Genomic DNA, 21,712 nt, shown 5'->3' with positions numbered 1-21,712 from the left:
ATTTCCACAACAAAACCAACAATTTTTAATATTTTATAATGCTAAGAAGAAAGAATGCAAAACTCCCAATCTATATTCATATCTGAAATTGATTGTTCCATGTAAATTACCAAAATTTTGGGAATGTATTGTTGGTTATACCTTCTTAATAGAGTGTGGGACCCAATTGGTTTTGGTAAAAGAATTTTAATTTGACTTGATTTAGGTATAATATATTTTTATATATTATATTTGAGGAGACCCAATCCAATTTGGAAACAACTAAGGTTTGATAAAACAAAACCCTAGATTCACAATATATATATATATATATATATTGTTTTGTGTGTGCCGTAGGTGAAGGAGGAGCAATGGCCTAATATATTTGTTTTTCAAAGTTGAGTGGAGTGGCAGCCAAACATTGAGATTGGGTGCTTTGATTTTTTTCAAGTTGGTGCACTGTTTTGCGTGGAACAAGTTGGTGAATATTTGGTTAGTTTGTTTGGTTCGTTTTCGGTGTTGATTTGGGTTATTATTTTGGATCTTCTTCAACTTTGGTTCTGAAGATTTTTGGTTCATCTATTTGGTGAGGTCTTTCCTCTTTGTTTATTTGTGATTATTTGGAATTCACCTGAGGGTGGTTTGTGAGACCATTAGTGTCTCGTTTGTAATCGGTTGGAACTTATTTGGTTGATAGTGAAATCGGATTTCGATCCCGTGGACGTACCTCACATTGAGGGAACCACGTAAAAATTCTTGTGTTGCTTTTGATTTAATTTTTCCGCATTAGTTTTTATTCCCATTAATTGATTTACTTGTGGGGAATCACATATTTTCCCTAACAACTGGTATCAGAGCTTACGGTTTATTTGGGTTTATTTATTTGTGTAAATCAATGAAGGGGAATGTGGGTCGCATGTCTAGCTTCAATGGAAGCAATTGGGTAACTTGGAAAACTAAAATGGAGGACCTATTATTTTGTAAAGATTTATATGGACCCATTGAGGGTGATTCTGGCAAACCCGAGGGTATGAAAGATGATGAATGGAATAGGCTTAATCGAAAAGCCGTTGGTGTTATCCGTCAATGGATTGATGACAGTGTGTTTTATCATGTTGCTACTGAAACTTCAGCACATGATTTATGGAAAAAATTAGAGGGCCTTTGTGATAGGAAATCAGCCACAAATAAAGCTTTTCTATTTCATAAGTTGGTTAATTTAAAATATAAAGAGGGCAGCCCTATTCCGGAACATCTGAATGAAATAAAGAGTATTGTTAACCAACTTGCTTCTATGAAAATTGTTTTTGATGATGAGTTGCAGGCTTTGATGCTACTTAGTTCTTTGCCCGAAAGTTGGGAGATTTTGGTTGTGACCGTCAGTAATTCGGCGCCCGATGGAGTTGTCACAATGGGCCAAGTCACTAGTAGCCTGTCGAATGAAGAAACTAGAAGAAAATCAGCGGGCTCCTCTCATTCGGAAGCATTCGTTGTGAGAAGCCGAAGCAGAACAAGGGGGAGGAATAAGACTCCTCAAGGTCGTGATCAAAGCCGTGACAAATCGAAAGATGGTTCTTTTTCAAAGAAAGACATTGAGTACCATTATTGCCATGAGAAAGGGCACATGAAGCGGGAATGCCGAAAGCTCAAGAATAAGGAGAAAAGGCGTGACAAAAGTGTGGACAAGAAGCAAGAAGACACAGCGACAGTTACTACCAATTGTGATCTCATGGTCGTTTGTGAAGATGATTGTATCAATTTTGTGGGCCAAGAGAGCAATTGGGTGATTGATTCTGGTGCTTCTTTTCATGTGACTTCTCGAGTTGATTTCTTCACTACCTACACCGAAGGAGATTATGGTTTTGTTCGAATGGGTAATGAAGGTTTGTCCAAGATTATTGGCATGGGTGATGTTTACTTGGAAACAAATTTGGGCTGCAAGTTATTGCTTAAAGATGTGAGGCATGTTCCCGATATTCGTCTCAATTTGATCTCTACCGGGAAGCTAGATGATGAAGGCTTCAACAAGAAATTTGGTGATGGAATATGGAAGCTCACAAAGGGTTCTTTGGTGGTGGCTAAGTGCAAGAAGACTCATACACTTTATTCGATGCAAGGAAAAATTTGTAAAGGTGTTGTCAATGCACTTGAAGTTGATACTTCTACCGAATTATGGCACAAGCGGCTTGGCCACATGAGTGAAAAGGGGCTGCAAGTTTTGTTCAAAAAAGTGCTTCTACCCAGTTTGAAAGGTACACATCTCAAAACTTGTGTTCATTGTTTGGCGGGTAAACAACATAGAGTTTCTTTTCATAAAAATGTTGCTTCTAGAAAAGAAAATGTTTTGGAGTTGATTCATTCAGATGTTTGTGGTCCTTTAAAAGTTAGAACACATGGTGGTGCACTTTATTTTGTTACTTTCATTGATGATTATTCAAGGAAAGTTTGGGCTTTTCTACTAAAAACTAAAGATCAAGTTCTAGAAGTATTTAAGCATTTTCAGGCCATGGTTGAAAGAGAAACAGGGCAGAAATTGAAGTGCATCCGATCGGACAATGGTGGTGAATACATTGGGCCATTTGATGAGTATTGTCGCAGCCAAGGTATTCGGCACCAAAAGACAGTTAAGAAGACTCCTCAACAAAATGGGGTTGCAGAGAGGATGAACCGCACCATTGTGGAAAGAACAAGGTGTTTGCTTTCACAAGCTAAATTGCCAAGATCCTTTTGGGGTGAGGCATTGAAGACAGCGGTTGACGTGATCAATTTGTCTCCTTCCTATCCATTGAATGGTGATGTTCCAGAAAGAGTTTGGACCGGCAAAGATGTGTCTTATGAGCACTTGAAAGTGTTTGGTTGCCGAGCTTTTGTTCACATTCCAAAAGATGAGAGGTCCAAGCTTGATAGTAAGTCAAGACAATGTATTTTTCTTGGCTATGGGCGTGATGAATTTGGGTATAGATTATGGGATTCGGTCGACAAGAAAGTCAGTCGAAGCCATGATGTTGTGTTTCTTGAAGACCAAACAATTGAAGACTTTGGCAAAGGTGACCAACCGGAGCCAAAAACTAGTGATCTCATTGACATGGATCCATCTCCTTCATCTTCAGTTGATGATGAAAATGGGGGAGATGTGCAGCCACCCATTGAAGATGTAGAAGATGATGCTAATCCTAATGAAGTTGAGCCAAAAATTGAGGAAGAGCATCCAACTCAAGAACCGCCACTACAACTTGAGTTAAGAAAATCTACAAGGGACCGACAACCTTCAAGAAAGTATCCTTCCAATGAGTTTGTGTTGATTTCTGATCAAGGGGAGCCGGAGAGCTACCAAGAAGCAATTGAGCAAGCAAAGAAAGGTGATTGGAAAAAGGCCATGGAAGAGGAGATGAACTCCTTACTTGAAAATCACACCTATGACTTAGTGAAGTTGCCTAAGGGGAGGAAAATTCTGAAAAATAAGTGGGTCTTCAAATTGAAGAATGATGGCAAGAATCTGAGGTACAAGGCACGTCTTGCTGTGAAAGGCTTTGGGCAAAAGAAAGGCATTGACTTTGACGAGATTTTCTCACCTGTTATAAAGATGTCTTCTATTCGGGTTGTACTTGGCATGGCTGCAAGTATGAACCTTGAAGTTGAGCAACTTGATGTGAAGACCGCATTTCTTCATGGTGACCTTGAAGAAGAAATTTACATGGAGCAACCGGAAGGTTTTGTAGAGAAAGGGAAAGAGAAATTTGTTTGCAAATTGAAGAAAAGTTTGTATGGTCTCAAGCAAGCCCCGCAGCAATGGTACAAAAAATTTGACTCTTTCATGATGAATAATGGTTTTTCTAAAACCACTTCGGACCATTGTGTGTTTGTGAAAAAAATTTCGAATGGTAAATTTATTATTCTTTTGCTTTATGTTGATGACATGTTAATTGTGGGTCAAGATTCTACCATGACAAATAGGTTGAAATTGGAGTTGAGCAAGTCTTTTGCTATGAAAGATTTGGGACTGGCAAAGCAAATTCTTGGTATGAAAATTGTTCGTGATTGCAAAAAGGGGCTGATTTGGTTGTCTCAAGAGAGCTACATTGAGAAAGTTCTTGAGAGGTTCAACATGGATAAAGCAAAGCTGGTTGGTTGTCCACTTACGGGTCACTTCAAGCTTAGTTCGAATCAATGTCCTACAAGTGAGAAAGACAAGGAAGAGATGCTAAAAGTTCCTTATGCTTCAGCAGTTGGTTCTTTGATGTACGCCATGGTTTGTACAAGCCTGGATATTGCTCACGCAGTTGGTGTGGTGAGTCGGTTTCTCTCTAATCCGGGTAAAGAACATTGGGCAGCGGTAAAATGGATTCTAAAGTATCTTCGAGGGACTTCGAAGGTGTGTTTGTGTTATGGGGATGGTAAACCGATACTTGATGGGTTCACAGATTATGACATGGCCGGTGATATTGATTCTAGAAAACCTACTTCGGGGTATTTGATGATTTTTGCAGGGGGAGCTATGGCATGGCAATCTAAATTAAAAAAATGTGTTGCTCTCTCAACTACCGAAGCTGAATTTATTGCCATTACAGAAGCTTGCAAAGAAGAGTTATGGTTGAAGAAATTTTTGCAAGAGTTGGGTTTAAAGCAAGAAAAGTATGTGCTTTATTGTGATAGTCAAAGTGCTATTCACTTGAGTAAAAATTATACTTTTCATTCGAGATCGAAACACATTGATGTGAGATACCGTTGGATTCGTGATGTGTTAGATTCGAAATTGTTGCAACTCGAAAAGGTTCACACCAATGATAATATTTCGGATATGTTGACTAAGACTTTGTCGAGGGACAAACATTTAAAGTATCGAACTTTGACGGGTATGGTTGATATCTCCACCTAAGTCGGTAGAGGGAGAATTGTTGGGTATACCTCCTTATTGGAGTGTGGGACCCAATTGGTTTTGGTAAAAGAATTTTAATTTGACTTGATTTAGGTATAATATATTTTTATATATTATATTTGAGGAGACCCAATCCAATTTGGAAACAACTAAGGTTTGATAAAACAAAACCCTAGATTCACAATATATATATATATATATATTGTTTTGTGTGTGCCGTAGGTGAAGGAGGAGTAGTGGCCTAATATATTTGTTTTTCAAAGTTGAGTGGAGTGGCAGCCAAACATTGCGATTGGGTGCTTTGATTCTTTTCAAGTTGGTGCACTGTTTTGCGTGGAACAAGTTGGTGAATATTTGGTTAGTTTGTTTGGTTCGTTTTCGGTGTTGATTTGGGTTATTATTTTGGATCTTCTTCAACTTTGGTTCTGAAGATTTTTGGTTCATCTATTTGGTGAGGTCTTTCCTCTTTGTTTATTTGTGATTATTTGGAATTCACCTAAGGGTGGTTTGTGAGACCATTAGTGTCTCGTTTGTAATCGGTTGGAACTTATTTGGTTGATAGTGAAATCGGATTTTGATCCCGTGGACGTACCTCACATTGAGGGAACCACGTAAAAATTCTTGTGTTGCTTTTGATTTAATTTTTCCGCATTAGTTTTTATTCCCATTGATTGATTTACTTGTGGGGAATCACATATTTTCCCTAACATGTATGTGCCGCTTCTGCTCTCATTGTTAATTATATAATGAATAAATCATAGTTGATTCATTAGGACTTTGAAATGAACATGAAAATTTCTGCCTCATTGTCGACACTATAAAACAAATTTGGTCTGGTTAAAAGTGATCGAGGCGATGAATTATATGCAAAACATCGCCTGTAATAAATCTATTTGATGAATGTTCTGCTGTACAAAATATGTTATTATAAAGAATAATCACGGTGATTCCTAGGTGGGTTTGTGGAGTGGACATATATGGCAGAACAATTGTGGAACTATATTAAACCAATAATCCAAGGATGAGAACATTTGCTCATCTTGTTTTCCTGTTAATTTCTTCATGTTTGCTGTTTGTTTATGCCTCAACAGATACAATCTTACACAGACAGTCAATCACAACCTCCAATACCATCGTACCTGCTGGCAATGACTTTGAGTTGGGATTCTTAGCAATGAACTTGTGCTTCTACCCTGCATTTTCAACTATTACAACATGCATTTTCAACTATTACAAATGTGCCAGATCAGAATTTATGCAATAGCCCAGAAATATGTTCACTGAACAATGTGACGGTTATAATTCTGGAACCCCGCTAACAGTTTAGTCTTCCATGTCGATTCATTGTATTGTCTTTACATGTTCTTTCTTATTGAACTTACATTTTTTTGTTGTTTTTTTTTTTTTTTTTTCATAAGAGAAGTTTGCCTGAAATGAACTAAAAGTTGTTAATTTGGGAATGCAGAGTGACACTGAGTGCTCTCTATCTCTTCTGTGTACACTTAGCAAACCCTATACTGGAAGAGGGGAGGTTCAACTCTTTTAAATGTCAAATAGGTTTAGTGAGTTGGTTATTTGTTGGTACAATACAAAAAATTGTCAACCAATTTCAGGATCCATTCAAAATGATCAATAAAACATAGGAGTTTAAGTTTCTGTTTGGTTGTTTTATTTATTTATTTTTTAAGAACAATTGTTTGGCCTCGTTCGTTAAAATTTTGATACCTTTTTGAGTAGATGTTTGTATGAATTAGAGTTCAACCAAAGTGAAGAACAAAAGGTGATTGTTTGCAACCAATTCATCTACACAACCTCTCAATTCTCACGCTCCAAAACAATTTGATTGCATTGTCTCACAATGAATTTTCACCATGTGATTTTTCACTATGATAGTTAGTGAAATTTCACTTAAAATTGATATTTTTTTGGAACTCTCAATTTGAACCTTGTAGTGATAAATTTGGAATTATAGGCCTAATTTTTATAATTAGTCACCAATTTTAGAATTTTTAGTGCTGAAATAGATATTCTGTTGACATCAAATAGAGTCCATAAATTTCACTGTGCAAAATAAACAAAACTTAGCAATTCCGAATTCAAACAAATTATTATATATTAATAACATATTTGTCTCAATATTGGGCATAATTTAACCCTTCCAAATTTAACTCTTAAAAAAAAAGCAGTTAAATTTCGAGCTCATCCACTTAACTTCATATAAATGGGATTTTTGTGTGAACTATTAAATAAATTTTATCCCTATTACCACAAGTGTTTGAATTTGAACATTTGACCACATATTTTTGAATTTCAGTCTTTAAATTTATACACCTGTAAAAGTGAAACAGTTAAATATTTTCTAATTTATTGTATAACTAAATAGTAAAAAATTAAAATTAAAATTTTATAAATGAGTTGGTTGAGACAGACACTTTCATTCCAAAATATATTTGAAAAATTAGCAAGTTCAAAATCTCAAATTAACATTATAAATCTTTTTTTTTTTTCTTCCGTAAGTTTTAAAAATACGTATTGAACTTAACATATGAACTTACAAAGAAATCATTTGACAAATGATAATTTTATCCCAAAAAAATAAAATTAAATTAATTGATACAAAAAAAGTGAAAAATTTCTTTCCATGTTTGTTTATAATTTTTGCATGTTTGTTTATAAAAAAAGAAAAAAAAAATTAACAAACATATTTCACCTCATCTTTTAACAAAAAAAAAGTTTAAAAATACTAAAAAACTCAATATTTACATTAATAAAAAAAATTCAAAATATTTATCAAATGTAAATTGGGCTCCCAAATTCAATCATGCTGCATCGTCACCCGCGACACACAGTAATAGCTATCAAAAGTCCAGGGAGACATCGAGTGTGAGTGAGAGAAGCTTCTACTTAGTTAAGGTTGCCGAACCAATTTTATATGTACTATAGAACGATATAATTTTATATTTTCTGAGTTATAATTAATATATATATATATATATATTATAACCAAACATTATGAAGTATAATAAAAGATCTCTCATAAATAAAAGGAAAATGCCCCAGACCCCCACCACCCCCACTGTTTTTTGATTGGTCCATATTTCTTTTTTTTTCTTTTTTTTTTTTGGTCTTCTACTTGCAGAGCCCCACGTGGAGCTGGAGGTGCTGGGGGTCACCCCCCACTGGAGGTCCCCAGCACGGTTGTAAATAAAATAAGATCATAATTAAAAATGAAAATAACATAATTTAGGGGTGCATATGGTAAGAGCTGTCTATACTAGAATTTCCTCTATCTATATATTTATATGGGTTTAGGGTTTAGGGAGAAAATGAACTAAAATCTGTTTGGTTTGGAATTTTTTTTTTATTTGTATTTTTTTTTTTAATCAAAATAGAAAATATGTGTTAAAATATTTCAAAAAATTCATTGAATACAATTTTTTTTTTTTTTTTGGTACATTTTCATATTTTGTTGTATTTTAATGAATTTTTATAAAGATTTTTGTATAAATGCTAAAAATCCCCTTTCTATATATTTATATGGGTTTAGGGTTTAGGGAGAAAATGAATTAAAATCTGTTTGGTTTGGAGTTTATTTATTTTTTCAATTCTTATTTTTTATTTATTTTTAATCAAAATAGAAAATTTGTGTAAAAATCTTTTAAAAAATTCATTAAATAAGACAAATTTTTTTTTTTTTTGTGTGTGTGTGTACATTTTCATATTTTGTTGTATTTTACTGATTTTGTTTTGACGATTTTTGTATAAATATTATATATATATATATATTTAACTATATCTAAATTAAGTGGATTTAAAAAATAAAAAATAATTGATTAAAATGTTAAAAAAATTTACTAAAAATAAAAAACATATGGATTGAAAATTCGGTTTTAGAAAATTCCAAACTAGACAGATTGTGTTTGGCCAATAAATAAAAGAAAAATTCTAGTATCTAATGAAAATTCCCTCAAACACAACCAAGAATTTTTAATTTTTTTATAATGTTTTTATTTCAGTTGGAATTTGGATATAGAATAATGTTTGAGGGCCCGAAATTAGGGGCTCGAATTTGGCTCAAAACCCAAAACGACGTCGTTTTGGGTTTTGATTTTTTTTTTTTTTTTTCTTCTTCCTTTTCTTCCTTTTCTTTCCTCTTCTTCGTTGAGTTCAACAGAGGCGAGAGAGAGAACACAGAGGCGAGAGAGAACGCAGGTCGGCATCGTCGCAGCTCGTCGGTGTCCCAGCTCGTCGGCCGATCTCGCAGCTCGTCCCTCGTCGCTCGTCGGCATCGCAGCCTCGCCTCCACCTCTGCCTCCGCCTCCACCTCCACCTCCGCCTCCGCCTCCACCTCCGCCCGATTTTGTTGGCCCCTCCAGTCCAGTCCTTCTCCTCCTTCTTCTCCTCCTCCTCCTCCTTCTTCTCCCTAATTTCGACCCAAATTCGGGCCCTTATATTCGGGCTCTGTACCATTACTCTTTGGATATATAATCTGTGATCATACTCTGTTTGGTTGATTAGAATACTGACGATGCTAAAAAAAATAAAAAGAATACAAAAACTCCTAATCTGCTTTGACTGGACTTATTTACCTCTTTCCTTTGGTTTTCTTTTCTCAAGTCCTGGTCATAGAAAAGATATAAAATTAATTATGTTTTGGTTAGAAATTTTGCCCATGTTTTCTCAGTTTCTGATGAGGGTTAAGGTTTTCTATATTCATATCCCAAAATTTTGAGAATATATATGTGCTGCTTCTGCTCTCAATGTTGATTATATAATGTATGCTTTGCTTCCCAAATTGGCAATTATGAATAAATCATGGTTGATTCATTAGGCCTTTGAAATATATGCAAAACATTGCCTGTCAGGATGAATATATGTATTCAATGACCGTCCAGCAATGAAAAATATGTTATTCTAAAGAAAAGTGAAGGAGATTTGTCACGCCCCACTTTTTATTACTCGAAGCCATTACCAAATTCATTAACTTAATTCAATTTCAGAGATAACATGCGGAAATAAACTCATACATTCAATCCATAGAAATGAATATAAATACTCTCATTCGTATGCAAAGTAAATGTTACATGAACATACTTAATAAATTGCCCTTGGGCTTACAACCTTTAAATAAACAAATGAAGGGGTGTAACCCTTTTACACATATGGTGTTCCGCCAACAACAAAGAGCCCCCGTGGCCAACAAATAAGAAAATCCAAATCTTGTAGCACAACCTGCTAAACACCTGAAAAAGATTCAACAACGTGGGATGAACATAAAGTCCAGTAGGGATCTCAACATGATCCTCAACAATAACAACTTACAGATAGCTGTGATCATGCACACTCATTCTCGTACTAGAATAGTAATATGACAGTTTATACAAAATATATATATATATATAAACTTTTCTTGAAAACAACCGTTTCATTCAACGCTATAAGCGATTCATCTTTCCTTATTCCTTTCATTAATCCCCATTCCCATTCTTTCATAACATTAACAATTACTTAGGAAAATAATCTCACTAAGCCCGATACTCTCTTCCACTTCCTATACATACACAGATGTACCTTTTCAAAACATGTTTATCGTTAAAACATTCATTCTCCTTCACACTTTCCAAAAGGCAAAAAAAGACATTTTGGTTCATTTCCACTACTGTCATACCTATACATGCATAACCTTGTAAAATTATAAATTTACAACCCACCCACATATATACAATCATTCAATGGAGTAACTCGGTTCTCCGAACTGGAACCAATCAAATCTATGATATTTTCAGTTACAACTAAACAACAACAATTCCACCCTGCTCAACTAGCTATGCGCTTAGTAAGCCAAAGATATACTGAAATAACTACAACCAACTTCGCTCTACTAGCTATGTGCGTAGTAAGCCAAAATACCAGTTTACCAGGCGCTAGCTGGAAGGGTACGGTGCCTTCTATTATTAGCGCATACAGTTCTCCAGGCGCTAGCTGGAAGGTAACGGTACCTTTGATTATAAGCGCGGCATACAACGCCAACAACAACCATGCAACAAGGCATATCCAACATGTATAATGCATATACATAACCAACAAGAATCTAACAACGAGTTAAAGTAGATAAACACATAGGTGTAATGTATACACAACAATTCAACACAACCATGTCATCCTCCACCGATGACCAAGGACAAAACCTCTAGATGCATGTATATTGTACATCTATTAACAGACTCAAATATCATGAGATCATCAACTTATCACTAATACTAACATAGTAGTATAAGATACAACAATCCAACATTCATACTCATTTCAAAGTACCTTTCCCATTTCACAAAACCAACTCTCTTTATTTTTCAAAACCGGTTTTATTCCTTTTGTTTTTCACAAAATCAAATCCAAGGACAACAAAGCCAAAGCTCATTTTAATCTACTACATTCATCTCCAAGCCATTCCAATTTAATTATACAAATTAAATCATAATCACCAAAATAGGATTTCCCTCCCCTTCTCCCAATATTGATAAAAAGGTTCAATCATCTACAAAAAACAACAATGGCTTCATTCAAAACCCAAAAATACCCAAGTATTTACCCAATGATCAAAACCCCTCTATTGAGTTATTAAACCAAATAAATATTAGGGTTTCCTCTCCTTACAACAACAACATGCTAATTAACACCCAATTAGCCCCAAAACACATCTAATGATAATAGATCTAAATCCAACAACTAACCCAAAGTTCAACCTCATGAATTTATACAAAAAACCAACATAAAATGGTTTTCATGCAATACAAAAATTACCACATGTCTATCTATAGACGTAGTATTGAAAAAGAACAAGGAGAATCCCTACCTCAAAGGAGAACTCAAAACGAGATGATGACCCGAAATCAAAGTGCTCCAAATCCACAATTTTTCCGATTAAGACGAAGCCCTCGACACCCTCTACCTTTTTAACAAAGGACCTAGGATGGATTCATACTAGAAGGAGATGAAATCTAGAGAGATAATAAGTTTAGAGAGAGAGACTCTCGGCTGCTAGGGTTTCAAGAATGAAAGAGGGAGAAAAAATGATCTTTTTCCCCACTGCTGCCTACTGAAATACGATAGACTCGCTCGAGCGAAGACCTGGTCGCTCGAGCGACCAGACACAGAAAACTCACACGCGGGCAAACAAACCAGAAGCTCGCTCGAGCGACAAAAATCTCGCTCGAGCCAAGAATTCCAGTGTTCAGGTCCTAGTACCAGACGCAACGCTCGCTTGAGCTAAGCCACCCTGGCTCGACCCACCAGAAACAAAACCCCACGCTCGCTCGAGCGACAAACAGCTCGCTCGAGCGAAGGACTAAAAACCTGGGCAGCAACCACCTGCTCCCAATCACACCCAACCTGGAACGAACAAGTCCAAAACATTCTATAACTCAAATTTAAAGAATAGAAGGACAGAAACAAGTTCAAAACAACAACCGGAATCCACGGAACTAAGTCCGGATACTACAACCAAAGGAGAAAGAACCGGGATCGCTATAACCTTCCCCCCTTAAAGAATTTCGTCCCCGAAATTAAGGATGCGCCAAAAAAAAAACACAAGGCCAACTGATTACACAACACCAACACCCCCCCAATACTAGGAGTAAAACCGCTCTCACTACAAACCGTCAAGCCACTCTTACCAAGGAAGAGACTCACTAAGGGAATACGTTCCAAACGACAACACTTAGGTGCGAAAACCTTAACAAACCAAACCTTGTGAGTAAATAATAAGAAAACATTTTCTTGCTCAAGAGACATTTCTCAAAGATAGTCAAATTCTCAATGTTAACATTCCAAAATAAATCTTTCATTTTCCATGTGAAACTCAACAGTTTTGTAAATATTTTTCACAAATACGGTGTTATCCAAACACAAAAATCATCCACAGTTTATTTACCAAAAAGATTCATTTGGAATTTCTCAAAACCCTTGAATTAAATCAATTTCTCAACAACACCCTTAGGTGGCCCAAACACTAGGAAAAAAAAATTTGTTTTCCAAATCTTTTCAACATACTACTAGCAACAACCATCACTCATACAGTGATACCAAAACCAACACAAAGCATAACATTTCTATAATGATAGTTAATAGAAACCATAACAGTACTGACAACACATAAGGCATAAGAAATTCATGGTTTTGCAATTTCGTTCCGCCTCCTTTTACTTAACCAATTTAAAATCATAAATATGGTTCAAAATCCGACCAACAATTTAAATGAGACAATAACTCATATAAAACATTTCTCACTTCACAATAGATAAGTATATTAGCTATATCATCACATCAACTGATAAGTATAAAAACTATATCACTCTTTCAAGGATAAGCATATGAGCTATATCACTACTACAATGGAAGAGCATAAGAGCTGCATCCCTGAACCCATTCCCCATCTTCCTCCCATACACAAGCAATGCATATAAACACAAAGGTTCTATACACAATCAATCAATACATAAATTAATGTATTCTATCAATCATCAGATTCAATGGCATAACATGCTCGATTAGTTTCAATCTCCCTAATCAACACACAAAGTTTACACAACGAGACTAACCTCAAGGTGACAGAAGTCAAACCAAAACCCAATACCAACAAGCTGACTAAACAACTCAATAACCCTACATTCAGTAATCCACCCACTGATGTACCACTTAAATCACTAACTCCCAACACGGAGTTCTCTTACACAAACCCCAAATTTTGGAATCTCACCGGATCTCCTAAAATTGAATCACACCAACATTGTTTCTAAGGGAAATACCACCCTCCATGGCTAGATAGCAAGCTTGTTCAACTCCTCAACCGAAGACCGACATGGTCAACCTCGATACAACAACTCAATCACGAAGGACAATTTTGGCCAACGCCATTCTCGTTATTCTAGAACACAAACTGTTCTTCCTCTAAAGGATGCTGCCAGCATTCACTCACAAACCATAATCAACAATTGATCACCAAACATAACACAAACACTACTAATATACAACCGATGGGGTCACTACGGACTCGCTAACTAGCAAGGCCCAAAACACAAACCCACAAACAGGTACCATTCCCGTTAACCCGAGACACAAATCTCACATAACCTTGCTAATACCACACAACTTTCAAAACCACCACATCTAACACATACACACATACACCCACGGATTCCCGCTCTCAACAAATAATCTTAAAAAAAGTGAATAAGGCCCACAGGCCGTCACAAGACTATTACAATAAACAGTACCAAGCAAGCAACAACACTAGGATCATTGACCCCATTAACAACTTCTCACTAGATAAAATAGAGAGTTCAAAATTCCATACATACTCCCCAATACATGAGGATTAAACAAACAATACTATGCATATAAATGCGATACATAATCATGATGCCTCAGCATCCAACAGTACACTGGTCCACAACAAAATCAATAACCATGATACACCACCGGCCAACATACAAAAAGTCCCTCTCCAGGGTAACACTGTAGGGCTAACTAATAAGTCGCCCCTCGCGAGGCTCCCAAAGCCTGGCCTGCCCGTTTCTGGTACTGATACCGCCCCCGACTAGACGGGTACGACTGAGTCTGACTAGGTTTTGAAACACTTGCAGAGTTCACACGCAAAGGGCAAAAACGTCTACCATGGCCCTGCTGGCCACAAACGAAACAACCACCAGACCCCCTACTCTGAGACTGGTATGAAACCTGCACCTCCCCGGAAACCCCAACAGAAGGATCCAAAACCCCTGGCGAAGAAAATGAACCAGCTCCCGACTGAGCATGTTTCCGCCTCCACCCCTTACTGAGCCTAGAGCGCTTAGGAACCACATGACTGACCGAGATGGTCTCCTCCTTAATCCCGTCATCACTAGCAATCAAGGCCTCCACATGGGCCGCTGCCTCAACTAAACTATAGTAATCCTTCCACAAGGATCCAGCTACCTTTTCCCGAATATCAAAACACAACCGCTTTTCGAACTCAAAACAACGACGCTCCTCTGTTGTCACCAACTCTGGAGCAAACCTCGACAAACTATCAAACCGCATCTCAAACTGTGCCACAGGACTATCATCCTGACGCAACTCCAAAAACTGATCCCTCAACCTTTCCCGAGCAGAAGGAGGGAAATACTTGGCCCAAAAGGCCTCGGTAAAAGCAACCCACGTGCTACCCACATTATTCTTAGCATTCTTCCACCAATAACTCGCATCACTCTTCAACTGAAAGGTCGCCAAAGAAACCCTCAACTCCTCATCTTCGACTCTGAGCATATCAAGAGTCTTGGTAATCTGTTCCAACCAACTCTCTGCCTCCAACGGTTTAGCCTCCCCCACAAACTCAGGTGGACCGGAGCGAAAGAACTCCTTAGTAAGCTTGAGAGCATGCCCGCTGCCGCCCTCAGTACGAGCTAGGGCGTCTTGCACTGCTCTCACAATCTCACGTGCGACATCCTCACCGACAGCTGATGCTGCAACGGCAGGTACTAAAGGAACTGCTGTGCCTCTCCCGGCGTTCCTACTACTCAACCGTTCTCTACTCCCTCGTGTAGACATCCTATAAAGCACAAAGTAAATTACACTTAGCGCAAAACACTATAGCCTTCTCCGAGGCACACTCCACTATTGTTAAGTCACAAGACACACTTAGTCTCAAAATTTACATCTCTACTGCATATTATCATCTAAACATGTAAACACATAATCGAATCATGTCCACAAAGATAGCCACTCATCCCGGAACTCTCAAGGAATTCCTATCAGAAACCACGTTGATCAGGCGTGTTTCCAAAAGGACCTCAAAGCAAGTTCACCGGCTATGAATACTATCCAGGAGACTGAATCCCATGCTCACATAAATGCAACACATAAGTCCTAATTCTCCTGGTATCTATATGCAACGTCCTCACTACACGTAGTAAACCCACTGTGGTAAAAACCACTTCCCACGAGCTCAAGGTATTCAAACCCGGCAGCTCTGATACCAAGTTGTCACGCCCCACTTTTTATTACTCGAAGCCATTACCAAATTCATTAACTTAATTCAATTTCAGAGATAACATGCGGAAATAAACTCATACATTCAATCCATAGAAATGAATATAAATACTCTCATTCGTATGCAAAGTAAATGTTACATGAACATACTCAATAAATTGCCCGTGGGCTTATAACCTTTAAATAAACAAATGAAGGGGTGTAACCCTTTTACACATATGGTGTTCCGCCAACAACAAAGAGGCCCCGTGGCCAACAAATAAGAAGATCCAAATCCTGTAGCACAACCTGCTAAACACCTAAAAAAGATTCAACAACGTGGGATGAACATAAAGTCCAGTAGGGATCTCAACATGATCCTCAACAATAACAACTTACAGATAGCTATGATCATGCACACTCATTCTCGTACTAGAATAGTAATATGACAGTTTATACAAAATATATATATATAAACTTTTCTTGATAACAACCGTTTCATTGAACGCTATAAGCGATTCATCTTTCCTTATTCCTTTCATTAATCCCCATTCCCATTCTTTCATAACATTAACAATTACTTAGGAAAATAATCTCAGTAAGCCCGATACTCTCTTCCACTTCCTATACATACACAGATGTACCTTTTCAAAACATGTTTATCGTTAAAACATTCATTCTCCTTCACACTTTCCAAAAGACAAAAAAAGACATTTTGGTTCATTTCCACTACTGTCATACCTATACATGCATAACCTTGTAAAATTATAAATTTACAACCCACCCACATATATACAATCAATCAATGGAGTAACTCGGTTCTCCGAACTGGAACCAATCAAATCTATGATATTTTCAGTTACAACTAAACAACAACAATTCCACCCTGCTCAACTAGCTATGCGCTTAGTAAGCCAAAGATATACTGAAATAACTACAACCAACTTCGCTCTACTAGCTATGTGCGTAGTAAGCCAAAATACCAGTTTACCAGGCGCTAGCTGGAAGGGTATGGTGCCTTCTATTATTAGCGCATACAGTTCTCCAGGCGCTAGCTGGAAGGTAACGGTACCTTTGATTATAAGCGCGGCATACAACGCCAACAACAACCATGCAACAAGGCATATCCAACATGTATAATGCATATACATAACCAACAAGAATCTAACAACGAGTTAAAGTAGATAAACACATAGGTGTAATGTATACACAACAATTCAACACAACCATGTCATCCTCCACCGATGACCAAGGACAAAACCTCTAGATGCATGTATATTGTACATCTATTAACAGACTCAAATATCATGAGATCATCAACTTATCACTAATACTAACATAGTAGTATAAGATACAACAATCCAACATTCATACTCATTTCAAAGTACCTTTCCCATTTCACAAAACCAACTCTCTTTATTTTTCAAAACCGGTTTTATTCCTTTTGTTTTTCACAAAATCAAATCCAAGGACAACAAAGCCAAAGCTCATTTTAATCTACTACATTCATCTCCAAGCCATTCCAATTTAATTATACAAATTAAATCATAATCACCAAAATAGGATTTCCCTCCCCTTCTCCCAATATTGATAAAAAGGTTCAATCATCTACAAAAAACAACAATGGCTTCATTCAAAACCCAAAAATACCCAAGTATTTACCCAATGATCAAAACCCCTCTATTGAGTTATTAAACCAAATAAATATTAGGGTTTCCTCTCCTTACAACAACAACATGCTAATTAACACCCAATTAGCCCCAAAACACATCTAATGATAATAGATCTAAATCCAACAACTAACCCAAAGTTCAACCTCATGAATTTATACAAAAAACCAACATAAAATGGTTTTCATGCAATACAAAAATTACCACATGTCTATCTATAGACGTAGTATTGAAAAAGAACAAGGAGAATCCCTACCTCAAAGGAGAACTCAAAACGAGATGATGACCCGAAATCAAAGTGCTCCAAATTCACAATTTTTCCGATTAAGACGAAGCCCTCGACACCCTCTACCTTTTTAACAAAGGACCTAGGATGGATTCATACTAGAAGGAGATGAAATCTAGAGAGATAATAAGTTTAGAGAGAGAGACTCTCGGTTGCTAGGGTTTCAAGAATGAAAGAGGGAGAAAAAATGATCTTTTTCCGGCTGCTGCCTACTGAAATACGATAGACTCGCTCGAGCGAAGACCTGGTCGCTCGAGCGACCAGACACAGAAAACTTACGCGCAGGCAAACAAACCAGAAGCTCGCTCGAGCGACAAAAATCTCGCTCGAGCCAAGAATTCCAGTGTTCAGGTCCTAGTACCAGACGCAACGCTCGCTCGAGCTAAGCCACCCTGGCTCGACCCACCAGAAACAAAACCCCACGCTCGCTCGAGCGACAAACAGCTCGCTCGAGCGAAGGACTAAAAACCTGGGCAGCAACCACCTGCTCCCAATCACACCCAACCTGGAACGAACAAGTCCAAAACATTCTATAACTCAAATTTAAAGAATTGAAGGACAGAAACAAGTTCAAAACAACAACCGGAATCCACGGAACTAAGTTCGGATACTACAACCAAAGGAGAAAGAACCGGGATCGCTATAAGATTCCTAGGTGGGTTTGTGGATTTATAAGGCAGAACATATCTGGAATTATATTAATTATATTATTCCACATTTTTTAATTCTGATGTTGGCTTGTACTGACGGAAAATTAATCCTTGTAAAAATTGTCCCAAAAATTTTAATCTGTTAGGAAATACATCCACCATTGTATATGAATGAGCAAACAAGCATATGCTATTGACTTTATATATTATGGAGCTGACCCTGAAAATCTAATGCCTAACACCAATAATAAAAGGATGACAACATATGCTCATTTTGTTTTCCTGTTAATTTCTTCATGTTTGTGGTTTGCTGATGCCTCAACAGATACAATCTTACCAGGACAGTCAATCACAGATTCTGACACCATTGTATCTGCAGGAAATATCAAGTTGGGATTCTTCAGTCCTGGGAACAGGAGCTCTACAATAAATTACTATGGGGGTATATGGTACAAAAGAATTTCGGTACAAACTGTTGTTTGGGCAACCAACCAAGATTACCCACTCACAGATTCTTCTGCGGCTCTTAGCATCAGCGCTGATGGAAACCTCGTGATAGTGAAGGGAAAATTTTTGTACATGTTGACTAACATATCATCAAATGGTAACACTAGTGCTACCCTTTTGGATTCAAGAAATCTTGTTTTGAGAGACAGGACATTTGGTGAGTTACTATGGCAAAGCTTTGACTACCCTTCACATACTCTCTTGCCTGGAATGAAGCTTGGTTATAGTGTGATCAATAGAAAAACCTGGTCTTTGATATCCTGGAAAAGCAAGGAAGACCCTGGCCCTGGAGTTTTCTCTCTGTAATTTGATCCTCAAGGCACGCCCCAGTTTTTCATCATGAAGGGATCTCAAAAGTATTGGACTAGTGGGGCATGAACTGGACAAAGTTTCCCAATGATCCCTGATATGAGAGCTCCCAATACACACATCACCTATGTTTTTAGCCCGTGGTGGAGCAATTTCACTTACCCTGTTACTGATGCTTCCATGACGAGTATATTTGTGTTGGATGTATCAGGGAAACTTCAGCTGCTGTCATGGTTTGAAACTACTCGTAAATGGGGTTTAATTTGGTCTCAACCGAGTCAGCAGTGCGAGGTTTATGCCTACTATGGGGCTTTTAGCATTTGCAGTCAAAAGGCCCTTCCATTTTGCCAATGTTTGTCGGGTTTTGAACCCCCTTCTGTACGAAATTGGATTGCAGGAGACGTGTCGAGAGGGTACATGAGGAAAGCCCCTTTACAATGTGGCAATGATAGTCAAGCCAATGGACAGAGTGACCAGTTTATTTGGATACCTAACGTAAGACTCCCTTTCAATCCGATAGTTTTGCAAGATAGAGGTGCTTTTCAATATCTGCTCTTGCTCTGCTTTTGCTTATGGCAGTGATGGCTGTTCAATATGGAGTGAAGATCTCTTTAACGCTGAACAGCTGAAAGATGATGACCCTGATAGGAGTGATTTCTATCTAAAACTTTCTGCTTCTGCATTTCTTAGTGAAGGTAAGAATAATGGAATTGTTGCAATTGTTTGGTGGCATGGGGACAACAATTAATTACATTGTTTTTGGAACTCTTTTTTGCAGATTCAAGAAGGAAGAGGTGGAAATGGTTTATTCTAGCGCTTGCAGTTTCTATGACACTGTTGACTTCAACCTTGTTTTATTGTATGTTGAGGAGGATAAGTCACAAAACAAAGGTGTGAATTTCACTCTTGGTTCTATATAGGTTGAAATGCCCTAATATAATTCAAAAAAAAAAAAAATTAGCCCCTGTATTTTTTACCAAGCAGGGGAGGATTTACTATTATTCGATGTTAGCACAAGCATTGGAGCTGCCAACTACACACTAAATGAAGCCAGTAAGGATCTTATCAGTGGGAAGAATGAAGTTGCTTTATCGTTGTTCAGTTTCACTAGTGTATCTTCTGCTACCGATAACTTCTCTGATGCAAATAAGCTTGGAGAGGCTGGTTTTGGACCTGTTTACAAGGTAACATTCAACATCACTGATTGTGATGCTTTTGGGATGTTGAAAACTACTAAGTAAAACTTAAAAAAGTATTTGATGATTTGCGGGCAGTCTTGGAGGAACACCTATTCCGCTCGATCATAAGATTTGCGGGCAGTCTTGGAGGAACGGGCTCGCTGGCGGGAGGCACAGAGGATACCGACTTTCCAGCGGTTATCCTACAGGATTCACGCCAGCAAGGAGGTCAGAATGCCTCCACCCCGCCTAGCAGCGCCACTCCTTGTGGATTCCGACTTGGCAAGGTTGAGCGCCACCCCTTTCTCCGTGGAGATAGAAACAACACCGCTTCCCGCAGGCTTCCACCAGCCTAAGTTCACGCTCTACGACGGAAAAACCGATCCCTATATGCACGTAAGCCACTTCCTACAGGTCATGGCCGGACACAGGCGGAATGACGCTCTTATGTGCCTTATCTTCCCGTCAAGTTTGGGCGAGCTGGGCTTGAAATGGTTTGAGAAGCTGCCGGAGGGGAGCATAGAAAGGTGGCAGCAGTTGGCCGAAGCCTTTGTGACGCGCTTCAAAACCAACACCAAAATGCCAAAGGAAGTTGACCACCTTCTCAGTGTCAAGATGGGGCCGAGCGACACACTGAAGGCATATAACTCCAGATATTGGGAAACCTTCAACGAGATCTTGGATTGCCCGGTCAACCTGGCAATCACCCAATACAAGCGCGGTCTCCCAATCGGACACAAGCTGAGGGACTCGCTTACAATGAACCAGCCGCCATCCATGGGGCAACTAATGCAACGAATCAATGAGCACATCCGAGTAGAGGATGATGCAGCGGCGTCCACCGCGAAGACAACCCTGGTGGCAACAGACAAAAAGGCCTTACAAGATAACCGGTCTGGCGGGTAAGGGGGCATACCACTTAGAAGATTTGGATGGCAAAGGCGTACCCCCGGCCATGGAATGCGGCTAACCTCAAACTATTATATTCTTATCGTTCTTAAGTAATTTTTTGAGGAAGAACTTGTTTCCCCTACACTTCTGAATGTGATACTATTTTTGTCAATGTAATAGAAGTGAATTACTTTTGCTTAAGAACTTTTCTGATTCAGCCGAGATGATGTACTCCGGCCAAATGAGTTGATGATTTGCTCAACTCCGAAGTTTCAGCCGAGATGATTTACTCCGGCCAAATGAGTTGATGATTTGCTCAACTCTAAAGATTCAGCCGAGATGATGTACTCTGGCCAAATGAG

General features: G+C 38.1%; 2 protein-coding genes across 2 annotated transcripts; both read left to right on the top strand.

The window, feature by feature from the left end:
- The first annotated feature begins 18,636 nt into the window (after window positions 1–18,636).
- LOC145796330 (G-type lectin S-receptor-like serine/threonine-protein kinase At1g11300) lies at window positions 18,637–19,278 on the top strand. The gene has a single exon (XM_082881414.1). The coding sequence runs from the start codon at window positions 18,637–18,639 to the stop codon at window positions 19,276–19,278; it is 642 nt and encodes a 213-aa protein (XP_082737540.1).
- Window positions 19,279–19,368: 90 nt separating this feature from the next.
- LOC145796329 (G-type lectin S-receptor-like serine/threonine-protein kinase At2g19130) lies at window positions 19,369–20,522 on the top strand. The gene is made up of 4 exons (XM_082881413.1): window positions 19,369–19,757; window positions 19,861–19,976; window positions 20,060–20,140; window positions 20,266–20,522. Exons 1-4 carry the CDS (start codon window positions 19,369–19,371, stop codon window positions 20,520–20,522), a joined length of 843 nt encoding a protein of 280 aa, XP_082737539.1.
- The last annotated feature ends 1,190 nt before the right edge of the window (window positions 20,523–21,712 follow it).

The sequence above is a fragment of the Camellia sinensis genome, chromosome 7, assembly GCF_055761805.1.
Source record: "Camellia sinensis isolate YWXY chromosome 7, ASM5576180v1, whole genome shotgun sequence".
Lineage (NCBI taxonomy): Eukaryota > Viridiplantae > Streptophyta > Magnoliopsida > Ericales > Theaceae > Camellia > Camellia sinensis.
This window is presented reverse-complemented; position numbering and strand designations above follow the sequence as displayed.